The sequence below is a fragment of the Miscanthus floridulus genome, chromosome 2, assembly GCF_019320115.1.
Source record: "Miscanthus floridulus cultivar M001 chromosome 2, ASM1932011v1, whole genome shotgun sequence".
NCBI classification, from domain to species: domain Eukaryota; kingdom Viridiplantae; phylum Streptophyta; class Magnoliopsida; order Poales; family Poaceae; genus Miscanthus; species Miscanthus floridulus.
In genome coordinates this window covers 119,316,125-119,334,232 of record NC_089581.1, presented here as the reverse complement: position 1 = coordinate 119,334,232, position 18,108 = coordinate 119,316,125, and the positions used below count along the sequence as shown (strand labels likewise).

Sequence of the window (18,108 nt, the reverse complement as noted above, 5' to 3'; positions counted from 1 at the left end):
GATGCCACGCGTATTTATGCTTGCATTGGTGGCCGTGAACACAATCGTCGGCAACTTGTTCAGGTCAAAGGTATCAGGGAGACGGAAGATTCAGAGATCTTCACAAGACGGGAAGTAACAAATACGCATTGCATCGTAGTGTTAGGACATCTGTACCATTTTGTCAGTTTACGTGGAAGAGACAAATACACATTGCATCACAGTGTTTGGACACTTGTACCATTTTGTCAGTTTATTGACGTGTAACCGCTCATTTGTTGCGACCATAAAAAGCCATTATCGCTAAACCACGCAAGCCAATATCGGGCAGAACTTTATGCTTATATACGAGACACCAGTGGTTGATAGAAAGAGACGTGCAATAATCAAAACTGACATTCTGGGATTTCCAGTGAAGGAAGCAAGCACTCTGAATTCTCTTGTTCAACATGAACCTGGTAATACAACAGCCTAAGTTATCATCGATACACATCTGGGTACACAACATAACGAAACGAAAGGTACAACAAGCCGATTCCACCATGGGCAACAAGCAAACATAAGGTTTGCCTCTAGGGTCACACTCTAGTCTTGGTGACACGCCCAATCAAGGAACTTTCAGCCCTCTTTACATCTAGCAAGGCATTAGCTAGCTACATCACTCCTCCATAGCGGCCCATAGCATGCCCTGCACATCTCAGAAGAAATAACAGAGAAACAGGGATTTCCAGTTCGTCCACCTATTTCACTTCCTCATGTGTTCAGGAACAATCCGATGGACGAGCTCAATTGGGAGCCCTTCGAGTTCTGCATTCCAGTTCCAAATGTGTTTTGAGACAAGAGTACAATGAAACATCAACATCATTTAGGCGTATTGAAAAGTTACCAGCTGCAGTGAAGTCGAACAACGGTGGCAGTGGCCGTCCACTTGGCAAGCAGACCTTGGGGTCCCGCAGCTCATCAAAGAATGGATGGGCACAAGCATCAACCTGAAAACATAATTAAATATCTTTCATCAGAAACTACCGAGTTTCGAAGCTCTCATACTTCTCCAAACATAGAAATGACACCGACTCATGTTCATAATAAAATGAACATGATCAAGATACTATTGCTTCAGATACCAACTGGCATATAACTGGTTTAACTGAAGGAAAATATAGGGCTTAGAATCAATAGCGACACATCTATACTAATTTGGATTCACTAATTGGTCAGTTAAAATCTCAAATTAGTTCTTACAGCGGTGCAGCGCAGATTTGGTGAGTACTGAAGTAGCCTTGACACAAGATCAACAGCTTCAGGTGGCATGCGCTTACCAAAAAGCTACACGAAAATCAAACTTAGGTGAGCTGGTCAACTGACTACAGCTGAAATGAAAAATACCACAGAGATTAGAGATCCCTAACCTTGTGCCATGGATGGGCTTTTATCTGAGGGAACTTGAATTCAGAATAATTTGGATTCATGCACCTGATTTCCTCTCTTGTTGGAGTACCCAAAATCTTGGGTAGAAAAGAAAAGGAAAAACATTCAGTCTACAAAGTATCACCAGTGATTTCATGACATAATTTGATAGCAGATGCAAACCTTTATTATTTCCACCAGTTGATCAACACCACTTTCACCAGGAAACAAAGGCTACAATTGGGGGGGACCCAGTCAACATCAAAAAAATTGTCAGCAGATAAAAAGTATCTCAATTAACAGTGAATTGATCAAATCCTAGTACATAAAATCCAAAACTGCAATTTTGTAGTTTATATAGTAATCTTTGACCCAAAAAAAAGACAGACTTTACAATGGTAAAACAAAATTATTTCCCTCTCAGAAAATGGTTGGCATAATAATCAGCTGGAAGCCAAAGGTGAACTTAAGATTGAGATCCTATACCTGACCAATCAGAAGCTCAGCCACTACACAGCCAACAGACCAGATATCGATTGCAGTGGTATACTCCGTAGCTCCAAATATTAGTTCAGGAGCCCTATAATACCGCGAGCAAATGTACGATATGTTAGGCTCACCAGGGACCTGAAATGGATATTTTACTTTATTAAATCCATGAAGATATTCAGAAGGAAGAAACTAAAAGAGAGAAGTGTACCACTTTCTTAGCGCTCCCAAAATCGCAAATCTTAAGTTGATGTGTATGAGGATTGACCTGGAAGGTTAATCAAGTTGCAATAAGAAACCTGTTCAGCAGTTAGCATAAAACAGAACGAAAAAATATTTCATAGATTTAAGCAGACAAATTGTGCATGAGAACCTGCAGATGTGCACTTACACAATATGTCTGTGTTCACAGATGTTACAAGCAAGATGATATCAAAATGGTCCAAAAAGGGAATAACAGAATACTCGCAACACTACCAACCACTCAAGCTGCCTCGAGGAAAAGTGCATCTGGGAACTTACCAGTAGATTTTGAGGTTTAATATCACGATGACACACACCGACAACACGATGGATGTAAGCAAGCGCACGGCACATCTGGACAAGAAGGAATACAGATCATTCATAATGTTCATTCCATACCAACCAATGATTCTAAACTTCTTGAAAAAAATCTGATAGGTGGAATCTGGAATGAAACAGAACATCATCATATATACCTGATATGCATATAACTTAACGTATATTATGGGTACACGCTGGTTCATCCGATTGTAGTATTTGGCAACACGATAAACTGTCTCAGATACAAATTCAAGTACTAGGTTGAGGTAAACTTCTCCCCTTTGGGTTGTTGAAAAGAAGTGATGCTTCAGCTGAACTACATTCGGGTGGTCAAGTAGCTGCATAGTCTGGAGCTCTCTATTCTTGTAGCGCTTATCTTGTAACACCTTTTTTATTGCCACCGTCTCACCAGTTTCCAAGCATTTTGCCTGTTATACAAGATAAGTTCAATGACTTTGGCCCCAGCATCGTGAACTTCCATTTCTAGAAATAAGTGTTATACGTTGAGGCCAAAAGATGGCAAATGGCGTACCTGGAAAACTACACCAAACGAACCAGTACCAACAACCCGTTCTGCCATGTATGAGACCTTCTGTATGACCAATAGAAACAATATCAATGATTCACAGTTCGAATTTCACAAAATGATGTTCTAAAACAAAAAAACAAAAAAAAAATAGGACAATAAATCAAACGAATATCTAAAGAACAAAAGTTTGCATCCATCACATAAAGAATATCCAATAACAATAAAAAAAAAGTAGTATAGTGCTGCTGCAATGTCATCCACAGAGGAGTTTTTTAAAATATCTATATATAAAAATCAAGTGGCCCTGTTTACATAGCATGCAGCAATATTCGATGTAATGTACTGTCATTGGTATTCAATGCCTTTTTAGATGAAAGCAAAAAACAATTTGTATTCGATGCTAGCAAGATATAGGTTAATATATTACCTGCTTTGGCTTCCCATTATGGCCTCCTATTGTTGTCACAATTATCTGTCCTGTCTCAGTTCCATTCCCATCAAGAGTAACACCTTCACCATCCTATGGCAGAGAACACGAGGCATGACTACCAAAAGTAGAAATGGTATGTGCTCAGCAATCAATGAATCAATGAGATTGAAATAACCTTATCATTGTGGCCATCAGCTTTATCGTCATTAATTGTCATATCATTCATTTCTTTGGGAAGAAGATCTGCTACTGGTTCTTCAGTTTTAGCAGGCTTCATGCTAGTAGATGTGCTTGCCTCAGCATCCCTATTAGATGATGACGATGATTCTTGGTCTATCCGCACAGATTTGTCCTCAGTTAAGTGTGGCTCGATAACAATATCTCCTGCTCCATCCTGCTCAAATTTTGGCCTTTTGGAGCCAGAGTCACCACCCTTACAGTAGACAACGAGAAATGGTTACTTGTTTCGTAATTCCTTAGCATTTATAGAAGAAGAAAAGGCAGAGTTTCTTCAATGTAACAACCCCCATTTCCCATGTCCTTCTTTTTTGTGAACGGGAGCCATTTCCTGATTAATCCATTGGTTAAATCCTTCCCGAATGAGCAAATTTTTTTGAACCAATGGACTGACTAGAACCTGCCATTATCCTTTACTAGTAAAGTCTCAGTGAATAGGCTACTTTCCATTTTCTACATGGTCCTATGAAGCTCACATTGCTAACGCGTTACAGCCAAAACCACATCTATTAGACCAACTGGAGAAATAAATACTTCAGCAAAAAACAAACAAGATGTCGACTTTAAAGCGCAAGGAGCCGAATGCCAAATTGGCTAAAGCAAAATAAAGCGCTTGCCACCTGAGGAGGCAACAGGCCGTGCAACGCTTTAACCTTTGTAAGGTAGGCAGCCACAACCAAGCAAGCAAATGGAACGAACAAACGCTGCCGCAAGAGACGACCGAGCGAATCCCCAACAAAATGAACCCGAACGTTAGCGTAGCGTCATTAAACACCCAATGCGGGTGCCCGGGCCACCAATCGCGGTGGGGAATGGGCCGGGAAATGGAGCTCTCACCGGATCGGAGACTGACGAGCGGCCGGAGGCGATGCTCTTGAGCCGCCGCATCATATGCATCCTCCTCCTCCCTCACAGGGCGCCGGCCGATGCAGCCCGACACCGACGCCAAACCCTAGCCTCCCCTTCGCCCCGCCTTCGTCGACCCCGTCGCCCGGCTCCTCCACCGCCCTCGCGATGCAGCCTCGCCGCTGCCGGAGGCGGCGATCTAGGGAGGGGCGGCCGCGGGGGAAGGCCCTGGAAGCTTCGCGAAGCTTCGGGGGGGGGGGGGGGGGGGGGGGGGGGGGGGGCGTCGTCGCGGGGAGCCGGGGAGAGGCGTGCGGTGAAAATTTTGGAAATGGGAGGCGGAGGAATGGGAGGGTTCGCTCGCTGCACCACTAGATTTCTCGGTGCTTTTTTTAGCTTTGTGACTCGAGCTCTCTCTCCTCCGGTTGTTGGTGATGGTTGCCAAAATGGCAAAGCTGAGAGACCTTTGCATTTGGCTCCCTGGGATTTTTTTGCTATCCTCGAATCGGGCTTAGTTTTCAAATGGTTCGGGGGTGATTTGTGTATCGTCCACTTCTTTTTTTAAAAATGGTGCTGGGTGTATGTGTTTTGCCCACTTTTTATTATTCACGAAGTTGTATGTCCATTCAACAGATGTTTATGGACCAAGCAATAATGGGGTGTTCGGCTGGTAGATATGTGCACCGTAGCTCGGATGATTTTAGATAATCGAATAGTATTTTGTGCGAGAGAATAAGCTAAAACAAGCTAAAACAATCCGAGACCGTACCAGCCGAACACGCTGAATAACATTTTATCACAGAATAAATAAATAATGTGTATGATGTATCAAGTATCATGAAAGAAAATGAACAATTGCCACATCAAAACTTCATAAGCATCATTTGACTCATCACTTCCGTAAACCTGGATTGAAGCTTCGTCAACCTCGACTTTTGTAGGATTCTTTTTTATGTGACTTTGGTGTATGATTAAACAACTTTTTATAGCCTTGTGCTCCACTAGCTAGGATGAGTCCAACTTTCTATGCTTTAATTCATCGACTCATTTTCCCTAGTAAACTAGGGAGAACCGAGGGAGACTCGCTCTCTAGTGTCGATCCTCGAAGGCTCCCCCTTGCCTCCGGTAGCATCTATGGCGCCAGAGGGTGTGGAGAACCTTGATTTCGATGGTTGATGTACATACCCTATGCTACTAGGTTTGTATTAAGTAGGTTAGGGTACAGGTTAATGGGGGGCGGCGAGTGCTTTTGCTGCCTCTGCATTATCATTGGTAGTCACATTTAGGACTTCGACGCGGTTGGTTGCGGGGCGCCCTTTTGGCACGTGGTGCCCCGGCTCCTTCACCGGCGGAAGCATAAGGCTTTCCTTTCCTTCTTTTTGGCAAATGTTTATGGACTAGGTCATAATAACATTTTATCGCAGAATAAATAAATAATGTATATAATGTATCATGCATCATGAAAGAAAGCGAACAATTGCCATACCAAACTTCATAAGCATCATTTGACTCATCACTTCCACAAACCTGGATTGGAGCTTCACTAATCTCAACTTCTGTAGGATTGGTATCTTTATTTAACTTTGATGCATGATTAAACAACTTTTTATAGCCTTGTGCTTGAATAGCTATGATGTATTTTGTCCAACTTGCTATGCTTTAATTCATTAGCTCATTTCCCCCATGCTAAGTAATCCAGGGCGACTCACTTTCCAACGTCGATCTCAGCAACCCCGTTGCCTCTAGTGGCCTCTATGACGTCGGAGGGTGCGGAGAACCTCAATTTCGATGGCCAGTGTGCATACCCTATGCTACTAGGTTTGTATTAGGTAGGTTAGGGTTTGGGTTACCTGGGGCGACAACCTTGCATGGGTGATTTTGTTGCCTCCACTTTATCATCAACAGTTGCGTTGCGAACTTCGACGTGGCTGGTTGCGGGGCGCCTTTCTGCACACGGTGCTCTAGCTCTTTCATCGGTGGAAGCATAATGCTCTCATTCCCTCCTTTCAGCAAATGTTTTTGGACCAAGCAATAGCAACATTTTATCACGGAATAAATAGATAGTGTGTATGATGTATCAAGTGTCATGAAAGAAAATGAACAATTGCCATACCAAAACTTCATAAGCATCATTTGACTCATCACTTCCACAAACCTGGATTGGAGCTTTGCTAATCTCGACTTTAGTAGGATTGATTTTTTTCATTTGACTTTGGCATGTGATTAAACAACTTTTTATATCCTTGTGCTTGAATAGCTAGGATGTATTTTTTCCAACTTGGTATGCTTTAATTCATCGACTCATTTCCTCTTGCTACAATAAACCATGGTGAACCAAGGGCGACTTGCTTTTCGACATTGATTTCGGCAGCCCCCTTGTCTCTGGTGACCTCCACAACGCCAAAGGGTGCGGGGAACGTCGATTTTGATGGTTGATGTACATACCCTATGCTACTAGATTTGTATTAGGTAGGTTAGGGTTTAGGTTACCCAGGGCAGTGACACTACACTGGTGCTTTTGCTGTCTCTGCTTTATCATTGGCAGTCGTGTTGATGACTTTGACGCAACTAGTTGTGAGGAGCCCTTCAACACGTAGTGCTCTAGCTCCTTCACCAGCGGAAGCATAAGGCTTTCCTTCCCTCCTTTTTGCGAAAGGGTGGGCACTTTTGGCACCCCTTTTGGTGGGTTCCTTGTTAATGTTGTTGATAGTGTTGGCAACGAAGAAATAATCTTTCGGGCATCGATCTCGAGGTTGACGGTGTCGTATCCCTCTTCCTCTCCTTGCCTTCACTTGCGTCGGCGGTCGATTTTCATTTAGCATCAACGAATTCTACGGAGCTCCTAGGTGCTCGCTCTTGCGGTAGATCCATGGTTTGGCGCCCCTTGTGAGGTTAGGAGGTGGATCTTGACATGATCTCAACAATCATTTCTAGTGGATGACTTTCAAGCGAGGACGCCGAGAACATTCTGGTGTCTTGGGTGTTATTGTTTCTATTTTCTAGTTTTGCTAGGGTGTTTTCTGTAAGACTAGGATGCACTATGCTATGGTTTCTTCAATATAATTTCCCCTTTGGAAAAAAACTTGTATGCTTTATATAGGTTGAACTGGTTGTTCTTATCTAGAACTGACATGGCTTCCTTTTTTCTTAGATACACTTCAAAGCAACGCTATTGTTGTAGTGGTGTTGTGAGATTCATTTTAGGAGTAAATTTAGACCTATCTTACTACTAAGTGATGGAAACATGCTAAATGATGTCTCATCCACTTTAGTATAGACCTATCTTATCTAGAAGGCAACGTCTATGTGCTAACTAATGTCCCATCCACTTTAGCATAGACTTAACTCATCAACAAGGTAACACTTATATGCTAAATAGTGTCCCATACACTTTATTCTAAATAGTGTCCCATATGCTTTATCATATACTTAACTTGCCAAAAAGTAATGCTTATAAGATGAGTTCTATGTTTTAGTGTTATATAGATGGTAGACTTAAACCGTCATAGGAATTACAACGAGATGCTATGTTAGCTACATGCATTTGTGGCACTATGTGATGATATTTTAAAATGTGTCGGTTTGAGTGCTATTGTTAGTAAATACTAATCACCCAATAACATATTGTTATCGGGAGTTGATGTGTTATTCTTTTAGTACTACTGATGGTAGACCAATATAACTAACTATGAAAATAACCACGATATGGTCTGGTAACGTCCTGTCATTATCATATTTTGATAATGAAGTCAATTCCCACCAAAGTAACAAATGGATACTATAGCGACATGGCTTGGTACGGTAACGTACCAATCATTATGGTGTTTTGAGGATGGATTTGATTCATACTAAAGAAATAGGTGATACTATAGCGAGTTAGCAATGCAACGAGCACCATCACCACCGCCCTCCTCACCATGGTTGATTGTAATGGATGGGTGGTACGATCGAGCACCTGCGTTGTGTTTCTCGTTGGAGTCGTCGAACGAGGCAGAGCGCGTCAGTTTCGACCAGGGGTGGAGCGGAAATGGTGAGCGAGTGGATGGATGAACGAACAAGCTGACCTAGGACAGGTATTTGAAGGCCATGCCACCCTGGTAGGGGCTGGGGCTATGTCTATGTGGTGGTGCATGGAACATCTCACGCATAGGGCCTTGACTGACCAATGCCTCTATAACAGAACCGTCCAATTTATAAGAGCACAAGTAAAATAGCAACCATCGAGGTAGTCAAACCATCACACTTGAGCCCATATAAATCCGGTAGTCTATCGAGTATCACGAAGGATCTTGAATCAACCAACATACAAGCCAAGATAGTACATGATTCAACATATGAGCCACATGTTACAACAAGTTCACAAATAGTTTGTCATACATTGGAGTTCCAACCTAGTTATTACAACATCAGTTTAACAGTAGCGGAAGCAACATAGTTCAGAACGACATCAACAATAGTTTAGATACATAGCCAATTTTCATAGTCATCTCCAACAAAAACACAAGGGTAAGATGATATATAGAATGACCATGCCCATGGTCCTTTTCCTCATCTACTGTAGGAGCAAAGTAGTGCTTGCAGTAGCCGTGGTACATAATATTATCTACAATAATAGGAATAAAACCCTGAGTACAAGAAGGTACTCAGCTAGACTTACCCATCATCAACTAAAATGCTAAGACACCAAGGAGTATGCAAGGCCTTATAAGTAGAGTTGGTAGACATTATTTGCATAAAAAGCATTAGTTATCCAATATCTTTTAAACTGTGAATCACTAGTCATTAATCCTATCTCATACTAGATTAGCAACTATCCTATGCCAAACATATTGGTACCATTAAGTCAATACAATAATAACCATATCAAGTTGAGCTCTTTCATAATCTTATAACCAACACTTCCATCAATTACTACAGTGAAGCGTACTCCTATCAAGTTCTCACTATCCGGGAGAGACGACGATTCAAATCGATTCCTTCCCAGCTCGAGAAATATTCCTAACACACACCTAAGCAACTTGATTAGGGGACACCTTGGGTTATCTTTGGTACAATTCAGGTCCAAATCATGGGTCCAATCAGTGCCACACCCTCAGAGATACTACCAATCTGCTAGGAAGCTTGGGACTCTAACCCACCATTAGGGGCTCACGCCATTGGCTCCCTGCACATGCTTACTGCCTCCAGGTTGCGCACTTTCACTTATCGAGTGTCGGCCTGAATTGAGCTACTCGGCTTCGTGGTCGGAATGACTTATCCAGCCAACTATGTGAGAGGCGTGTGTTCAACATGACAAGATGACCTCCAACAACTAGTCCTTAAATGACACAGACGGAATCACTATGATCACCACCAAGATAAGACTCCGCTCGGTCTCCAATTAATCAATAACACCAAGTTATGTTCCATGATAGCACAATATAGCCAACCATGATCAAGTTACTGCCTATGGCTTGCAGGTGATAGGAAATCACCCGACTTCTACTGGTCTAAACATAGTTAAGCATAAGGAGCATTCCTAGACTTAAATAGGATTTAGGGTAGATATTTCTGGACAAGGAAAGGTAATATGCAGCAAGTGTTCCCAAACAACTTCTATCACGTAATGCATCAATACGAGTAACTTAGGTGACATTAATAAAATAGGGAGACTTATAATACTCTGGGGCTTGCCTTTCACGAATGTGGCAGGCTGATCATCCAGGCACTCAGGAAGATGATCAGCTTCAGGCTCTCCTTCTCTGGGAATCTCCTAGTGCTACACCTCTTGGCTCTCCTCTTGTGGATTGGCGTCGAGTTCCACCAACATGATCTCCTCGGCTGCACCTATTGTATGCATATGCATAAGTAAGTTCCATGAATACATAAGAAGGATCATGGATGATGTGACATGGGAATGTACATTATGCTATGACAATGATGTTAAGTTACTTAAATGGTAACAACGTTAATTTCCTGTTTACTAAGTAGGTGCATAACTCTTCTCTATCCACTTGTAACTATAGTTATGATTTAAAATTTGCATGGCAATATGTTACTTATTTTTATCCTTATGAATTTCCTCAAAAACACCATTTATTAAAAGATAAATAGAAAGACCTTACTCCAATCAAGTTTACTGCAAGTTTAGTATTTTTCCTAGCTAGAGCATGTCAACACAAGATCAGGAAACTTGGAATCACAATTTTATCACTTCCCTAGCTCAAGTTATGTATTTTACAAGATTGCAAACAATTTAAAAGCACTTATCTAGCTACATTTTATCCACCTTGAAAAATACCTGAAACAGTGCATTTCATATTTTTATAAAATAGTACACTTCATGAGGAATCCATCAAAATTTGGTTCACTAAAATTGGACACTCCAAACTTGAGATATGAATTTTTGAAACAAGCATTCAAATCTGTGAAAACAATTTAGAAAATCAACTACTACACTAACTGATAGATGGGGCCCGCTGGTCAGTGGGACCCAGATGTCAGCGACTCCAGAGCAGGGGAGGTGCTCTGGCCAGCGATATCTCACCAGTGGTGAGATCACCGGCGATGATGACGATGCCTACGTGCTCCCCGTGATCCCCCACACCCAGTAGTACCCTTCGTTGGACCGGTGGTGCACTGGAGCACCCTCGTCGGTGGCGATGGCGGATGGTGGAGGCAGCGCCATAGTACATCGGTGTTCTCTAGCGACCTCATGCTCCAGTGAGGTACGCTATGGCTTCATGGACTCCTAGCGAAGCTATCTAGGGTGGTTACGGTTCCGGTGAGGCGGCGGTGAGCTCTGACCGCGTGCATGCCCGTGCGGCGATGCACGGAGAACGATGGTGCTCCCACCGTTCCGGCAAGATGGCGGCAAGAGGCAGGTTTCCGTCATGCCATACGCTAGGTCAAGGCTTACCTAACCTAAGGCTCATGAAAGAGGTGGGAGGCGATGGGCCTGCTCGGCATGGCGAGCTCTGGTGCCACGGTGGTAATGGTGGACGCGCGCGGAGCGGCGAACCGTTCCGGCATCGACACGCAGTAGCGTCAACCCTCGATTCGGCCTAAGGTACTAGACACTAGCGGGGTACTGGACCAAAGGAGATGGATGCCTATAAGGAAATGGAATGGTCAGGCCATGGTGAGCCACAAGCACAGCGGCGCTCTAGTGATGGCGCAGTGGTGGCAAAGCAAAACACGCCCTTACCCTAGCTCGGCAAGAGGGGCAAGTGGGCCAGGGTGGAAGAGGTGACAATGGCAGAGCTGTTAGCATGATCGATTGGGGAATGGTGTGGCGATGGCAGTGAGCGGGCATGGCGGAGTGACGGCGATGGCGTGGCGGCACGGTGCTGCGTTTTGCTCAGGCGCGGGCGAGAGAAGAGCGAGGCGCGAGAGTGAAATGGAGCATGCAGCAGAGGCACGTGGCTTATCTTTCCATGCTGGCCTGCCCGCCCAGGCCAATGCCAGCGTACGACCACCACACGATGCACCTGGCCTACCCTGGTTGGCCACTGATGGCACAGTGTCCATGGCCATCAGGCCCCGATGATGTGACTAACGAAGCAACTTAGCGACCATCTAACTCCAAATCCGTTCGTTCTTAGCAAAATCTCTATTAACAAAAGTTGTAGAGCTACATATAATCTACAATATTGCTTACATGAGTTCAGGTTAGATTGGCCTAGTTTACAAACTACAACGTGTCAAACATAGGTACATTAAAACTAAAATCACAATTAACACTTAGCTAAAATTTCTAAGTGTAGCAACATCATTTCTAGGCTACTTGAGAGCTATTTTTGAGCATGCTAGGCACCGAATTAGGTCTTGACCCAAAAATAAAAGTTGTTTCTCTAGTCAAGTACTACAACTTTGCTTAAGGGTGCACTACCATGCAAACATTCTATGCTATAGTTCAACTTAGGTCAAACATGCAACTTGAAAATGATAACTTACACTATAACCATGACTTAGAGGCCAAATGGGTCCAAGTCATGAATACCAAAGTTGTTCCATATGACATTATAAACATGTTTAAGGTACTCCTAAGGTCCCACAAACATTTTATACATTGCTTACATGTAAACCCTAGCATATGTAAAGCATTTAGTAACAACACATGTGATATAAGCAATCATAGAGATAACATTTAAGATGCTCATGCTCATGAATGATCAATGATGCTTGTGCTCATGCAATGCCAATGCCAAATGCATGCTTAACACCTAGGGTATTATAGCCTCCACCACTAGTCCTGAGTCCACCACCTACGATGGTCTCCGCGTGATGAGTCATTGCGGCATGTAAATCGCATAGTGCATCACACGCGCACCGCGCCACAAGGTTTGTTTACTCTTCTACAATTGGTACGTAGGTATACTATATTCACTGTAATGTCGACAATAAACATGGGGTGAAGTTAATGTGCGGCGGGTTGCATGTTTAAGGAGTGCGCGACCTCACCGGTGTCATCCTCATCCTGCCCCACCCCTGACTTCTGCCACCTGTGGGCAGCAGCTCCCATTGCCTCATCGCACCAATAGCCTCCCGCCCCCCACCCCTCGAGCCCGCCCTTCCCTAATCACTAGCATCGCCATGCCCCCACCACTAGGCCCGCCCAACCACCATCTCCCACCGCCTTGGCGGGCAGCACCCCCGCTACCCCGCCTGGCCACCATCCGCTCGCTACCACTGCCCCTAAAACCTCATCTACAACTACTGGTGAGTGGATTCCCTAACTCTAGAACCCAAACCCTCTCTTCTTCCTCCCAACGAGTAGAGTGCAGATGGATTGTGTGAGTGCACGAACACGTGACCCATTGCATAATAGAGTTTGCGATAGATATGGCATCATTGTTGTTAGATGAAAACTATGTATGGTAGATCAAAATATTAATAACATGTTTTGAGTTCTATCCAGGAAAGATGTTAATTTTTTGCATAAACTTACTGGATTAGTGGACATTGACGGGGGAAAAGATTGCAATATTAAGTGTTAGAGGCATAATATTCCATAATGTATACAACATTCAGTTCAAAAAATCAAAATATCCTTGCTTCCTACTAAGAAAAGTAAAATTGCATTACTACGGCGTCTATTTCTGACGGTGTGTGGATTGTTTTTGCAAGAGATTCTATCAACGTGTGTATCCTCATCACCCCCAACACACCACGAGCACAACTCTCCATGGAAAAACAATCGACGGACAGCACAAACAATTAGAACAAAAATACTTGCATCGATGGTCAATTCCCATTAATTCAGCAGATAAACCAAAGCATGTCTCTCAGGATTAATCCATGGCCAAATAATGGTACAAAATAGAAAAAAATACTGAATCCTCTCTACAACAATAGAGTTTCAAAGAAATGAATCAATAATGGTAAAGATTTCTTCTCCCTTTTATATCTAGCGCTACTCCAAGATGCTTGTTCACATCCATTGTCAGTGGAATCAGTGAACCTACATTCATGATGACCGCTCGGTGAAGGACTTTGCTGGTCTGAATGACTAGAGCCCATGTTAGGACCTCGGCGTGTTGGAGGCAGGGGCGGGTGTTGGGGCTGGGCTACGCGATGACGCGATCGTCAGGGACCGGTTCAGTGCCTCCGCCATGTCCAGCTAGAGCACCTACAACCGATGGAGCAAGTCAACCATGGATGGCATCTAGTAGGTGTAGATGAGGCACATGAGCTTGACTTGGCATGAAGGAGAAGAAGGCACAGTTGTCGTCTCGCCAGCCACCACCACCCGCCCTCACCCAAACCCTATTCTACAGACACCAATGACTAGATTCCCTAAACCTGAAATCCAAACCCTCTCTTCTTACTCCTAGCGAGTAGCATGCGGATGGGTTATGTGAGTGCAAGAAACATGTGACACATCACGTGATAGAGTTTGCGATATACATGTCATTGTTGTTCTTAGATAAAAAATTTATATGGTAGATCAAAATATCAATAACATGTTTTGTTCTACAAGGCAAGATGTTAATTTTTTTGCATAAACTTACTGGATTAGTGGTCATTGTTGGGGGAAAAGGTTGGAATATTAAGTGGTAGAGGCATAAGATGCCATAGTGTATACAACATTCAATCCAAAAATAAAAATGTTCTTGCTTCCTACTAAGAAAAGTAAAAGTGGATTACTGCAGTGTCTACTTCTGATGGCGTGTGGATTTTTTCATGAGAGATTCCACCGGCGCATGTATCCTCATCACCCCTCGCATGCTATGTACACAGCTCTCCATGGAAAAACAATTGACCAACAACACAAACAGTTAAAACAAAAACACCAGCATCGATGGTCAGTTCCCATTAGTTCGGCAGATGAACTAAAGCATGTCTCTCATGACTAATCCATGGCAAAACAATGGTACAACACAAGAACAGTAGTACCAAATCCTCTCTATGACAATAGAGTTGCGAAGAAATGATCAATGGTAATGGTTTCTTCTTCCTCCTAGCTTGCCCTACTCTAAGATGCTAGTTCGCATGCATTGTCAATGGAATCAGTGAACCTGCATTCACGATGACCATCCGGTGAAGGACTTTGCCGACCAGAACGACCGGAGCCTGCATCACATCCTCGGTGAGCTAGAGGCAGGGCTAGGTGTTGGGGTCAGGCTGCGCGATGACACGATCATCGGGGACCGGTTCAACGCCTCCGCTACCTCTAGCTGGAGCACCTACGACTGATGGAGCATGTTGACCATGGACAGTGTCTGGTAGGTGTGGATGAGGCCCATGAGCTTGACTTGGTGTGAAGGAGAAGAAGGCACGGCTGCCGTCTTGATAGCGGCCACCACCGTGTCATGGCCGCCCCTAAACCCTATTCTACACCCACTGATGAGTGAATTCCCTAACCCCAGAACCCTAACCCTCTCTTCTTACTCCTAACGAGTAGCGCACGGATGGATCACGCGATTGCAAGAAACGCTTGACTCACCACGTGATAGAGTTCGTGAAAGACATGGCATCGTTGTTGTTATATAAAAACTATGTAAGGTAGATCAAAATATTAGTAACATATTTTGGGTTCTATGAGGCAAGATGTTAATTTTTTGCACAAACTTACTACATTAGTGGTCATTGATGAGAAAAATGTTGGAATATTAAGTGGTAGAGGCATAAGATGCCATAATGTATACAACACTTAGTCCAAAATTCAAAATATCCTTTCTTCCTACTAAGGAGAGTAAAAGTGGGTTACTACAGCGTCTATTATCGATGGCGTGTGGATTTTTTCAGGAGAGATTCCACTGATGCATGTATCATCGTCGCCCCATCCCACCGCTCACCAAGGCATAGCTCTCTATGGAAAAACAATCGATGAAGAGCCCAAACAGTTAAAATAAAAACACCCGCATCGATGGTCAATTCCCATTAGTTTGGTAGATGAACCAAAGCATGTCTCTCAAGATTAATCCATGGCCAAATAACGTTACAAAATAGAGAAACAGTAACACTGAATCCTCTCTATGACAATAGAGTTTTGAAAAAAATGAATCAATGGTAATGGTTTCTTCTCCCTCTTATAGCTAGCGCTACTCCAAGATGCTTGTTCGCATGCATTGTTAATGGAATCAGTGAACCTGCATTCATGATGACCACTTGTGAAGGACTTTGCTGGTCTGAATGACCAGAGCCTGCGTTAGGGCCTCGGTGTGCTAGAGGCATGGGTGGGGGGTTAGGATGGGGCTACGCGACGACGCGATCGTCAGGGACCGATTCAGCGCCACCACTACGTCCAGCTAGAGCGCCTACAACCGATGGAGCAAGTCGACCATGGACGACGTCTGGTAGGTATGGATGAGGCCCATAAGCTTGACTTGGCATGAAGGAGAAGAAGGCGTAGTTGCCATCTCGCCAGTCGCCACCACCGTGTCATGGCCGCCCTCACCCAAACCCTATTCTACAACCACCGATGAGTGGATTCCCTAACCCCGAAACACAAACCTCTCTTCTTACTCCTAGTGAGTAGTGCGCGGTTGGGTCATGCGAGTGCAAGAAACATGTGAATCACCACGTGATAGAGTTTGCGATAGACATGACATCGTTGTTGTTAGATAAAAATTATGTATGGTAGATCAAAATATTAATAACATGTTTTGGGTGCTACAAGGCAAGATGTTAATTTTTTGCACAAACTTACTAGATTAGTGGTCACTAATGGGGGAAAAGGTTGGAATATTAAGTGGTAGAGGCATAAGATGCCATAGTGTATACAACATTCAGTCCAAAATTCAAAATGTCCTCACTTCCTACTAAGAAAAGTAAAAGTGGATTACTGTAGGGTCTACTTCTAATAGCGTGTGGATTTTTTTTTCATGAGATTCTAGTGGCGCGTGTATCTCATCACCAGCCCCCCCACAGGCTATGTACACAGCTCTCCATGGAAAAACAAATGACAAATGGCACAAACAGTTAAAACAAAAACATCCGCATCGATGGTCAATTCCCATTAGTTTTGCAGATGAACTAAACATGTCTGAGGATTAATCCATTGCCAAACTATGGTATAACATAGGAAATTAGTAATACCAAATCCTCTCTATGATAATAGAGTTTCAAAGAAATGATCAATGGTAATGGTTTCTTTTTCCTCCTAGCGAGAGCTACTCCAAGATGCTAGTTCGCATGCATTGTCAAAGGAATCAGTCAACCTACATTCACGATGATCGTTCGGTGAAGGACTTTGCCGACCTGAATGACCGGTGCCCGCATCATGGCCTCGGCGAGCTAGAGGTGCGGCCAGGAGTTAGGGTCAGGCTACGCGATGTCAGGGACCGGTTCAGCGCCTCTGCTACTTCTGGCTAGACCGCCTGTGATCGATGGAGCATGTCGACCATCGATGGCGTATGGTAGGTATGGACAAGGCCCATGAGCTCAACTTGGCATGAAGGAGAAGAATGACGACTACCACCACTGTGTCATGGCCGTCCTCCCCCAAACCCTATTCTACACCCACCGGTGAGTGGATTTCCTAACCCCAGAACCCTAACCCTCTCTTCTTACTGCTAACGAGTAGCATGCGAATGGGTCACATGATTGCAAGAAATGTGCGACTCACCGCATGATAGAGTTTGCAAAAGACAAGGCTTGTTGTTGTTAAATAAAAATTATGTATGGTAGATCAAAATATTAATAACATATTTTGGGTTCTACAAGGCAAGATGTTATTTTTTTTGCACAAACTTACTACATTAGTGGTCATTGACGGGGAAAAGGTTGGAATATTAAGTGGTAGATGCATAAGATGCCATAGTGTATACAACATTTAGTCCAAAATTCAAAATATCTTTGCTTCATATTAAGAAAAGTTAAAGTGGATTACTACAACATCTATTTTTCTGATGGCGTGTGAATTTTTTTGCGAGAGATTCCACCAACGCATGTATCCTCATCCCCCCACGCACGCTACGGGCATAGCTCTCCATGAAAAAACAATTGATGAACAACACAAACAGTTAAAACAAAAACACCCACATTGATGGTGTTGGCGATCCTTAACGACAAATTCCGATCGCCAATTAATATCCAAAATAGGAGAAATAAACAAACTTTCAACACATATGTATTTACTATTAACATATTTCCACATGTATTGGATACTTAGTGTTTTGTAGGATATATACACCAAATACATGGG

General features: G+C 43.4%; 1 protein-coding gene across 1 annotated transcript; it reads right to left on the bottom strand.

Annotated features, from left to right (window-relative positions):
* Positions 1-354: 354 nt before the first annotated feature.
* LOC136528543 (shaggy-related protein kinase alpha-like) lies at positions 355-4,736 on the bottom strand. Its single transcript, XM_066521521.1, has 13 exons — positions 4,473-4,736; positions 3,574-3,831; positions 3,396-3,488; positions 2,972-3,031; positions 2,595-2,867; positions 2,398-2,472; positions 2,087-2,143; positions 1,873-2,013; positions 1,570-1,620; positions 1,389-1,484; positions 1,222-1,305; positions 866-968; positions 355-786 (listed from the first exon to the last, which is right to left on the bottom strand). Exons 1-13 carry the CDS (start codon positions 4,530-4,532, stop codon positions 725-727), a joined length of 1,413 nt encoding a protein of 470 aa, XP_066377618.1. The 5' UTR covers positions 4,533-4,736; the 3' UTR covers positions 355-724.
* Positions 4,737-18,108: the final 13,372 nt, after the last annotated feature.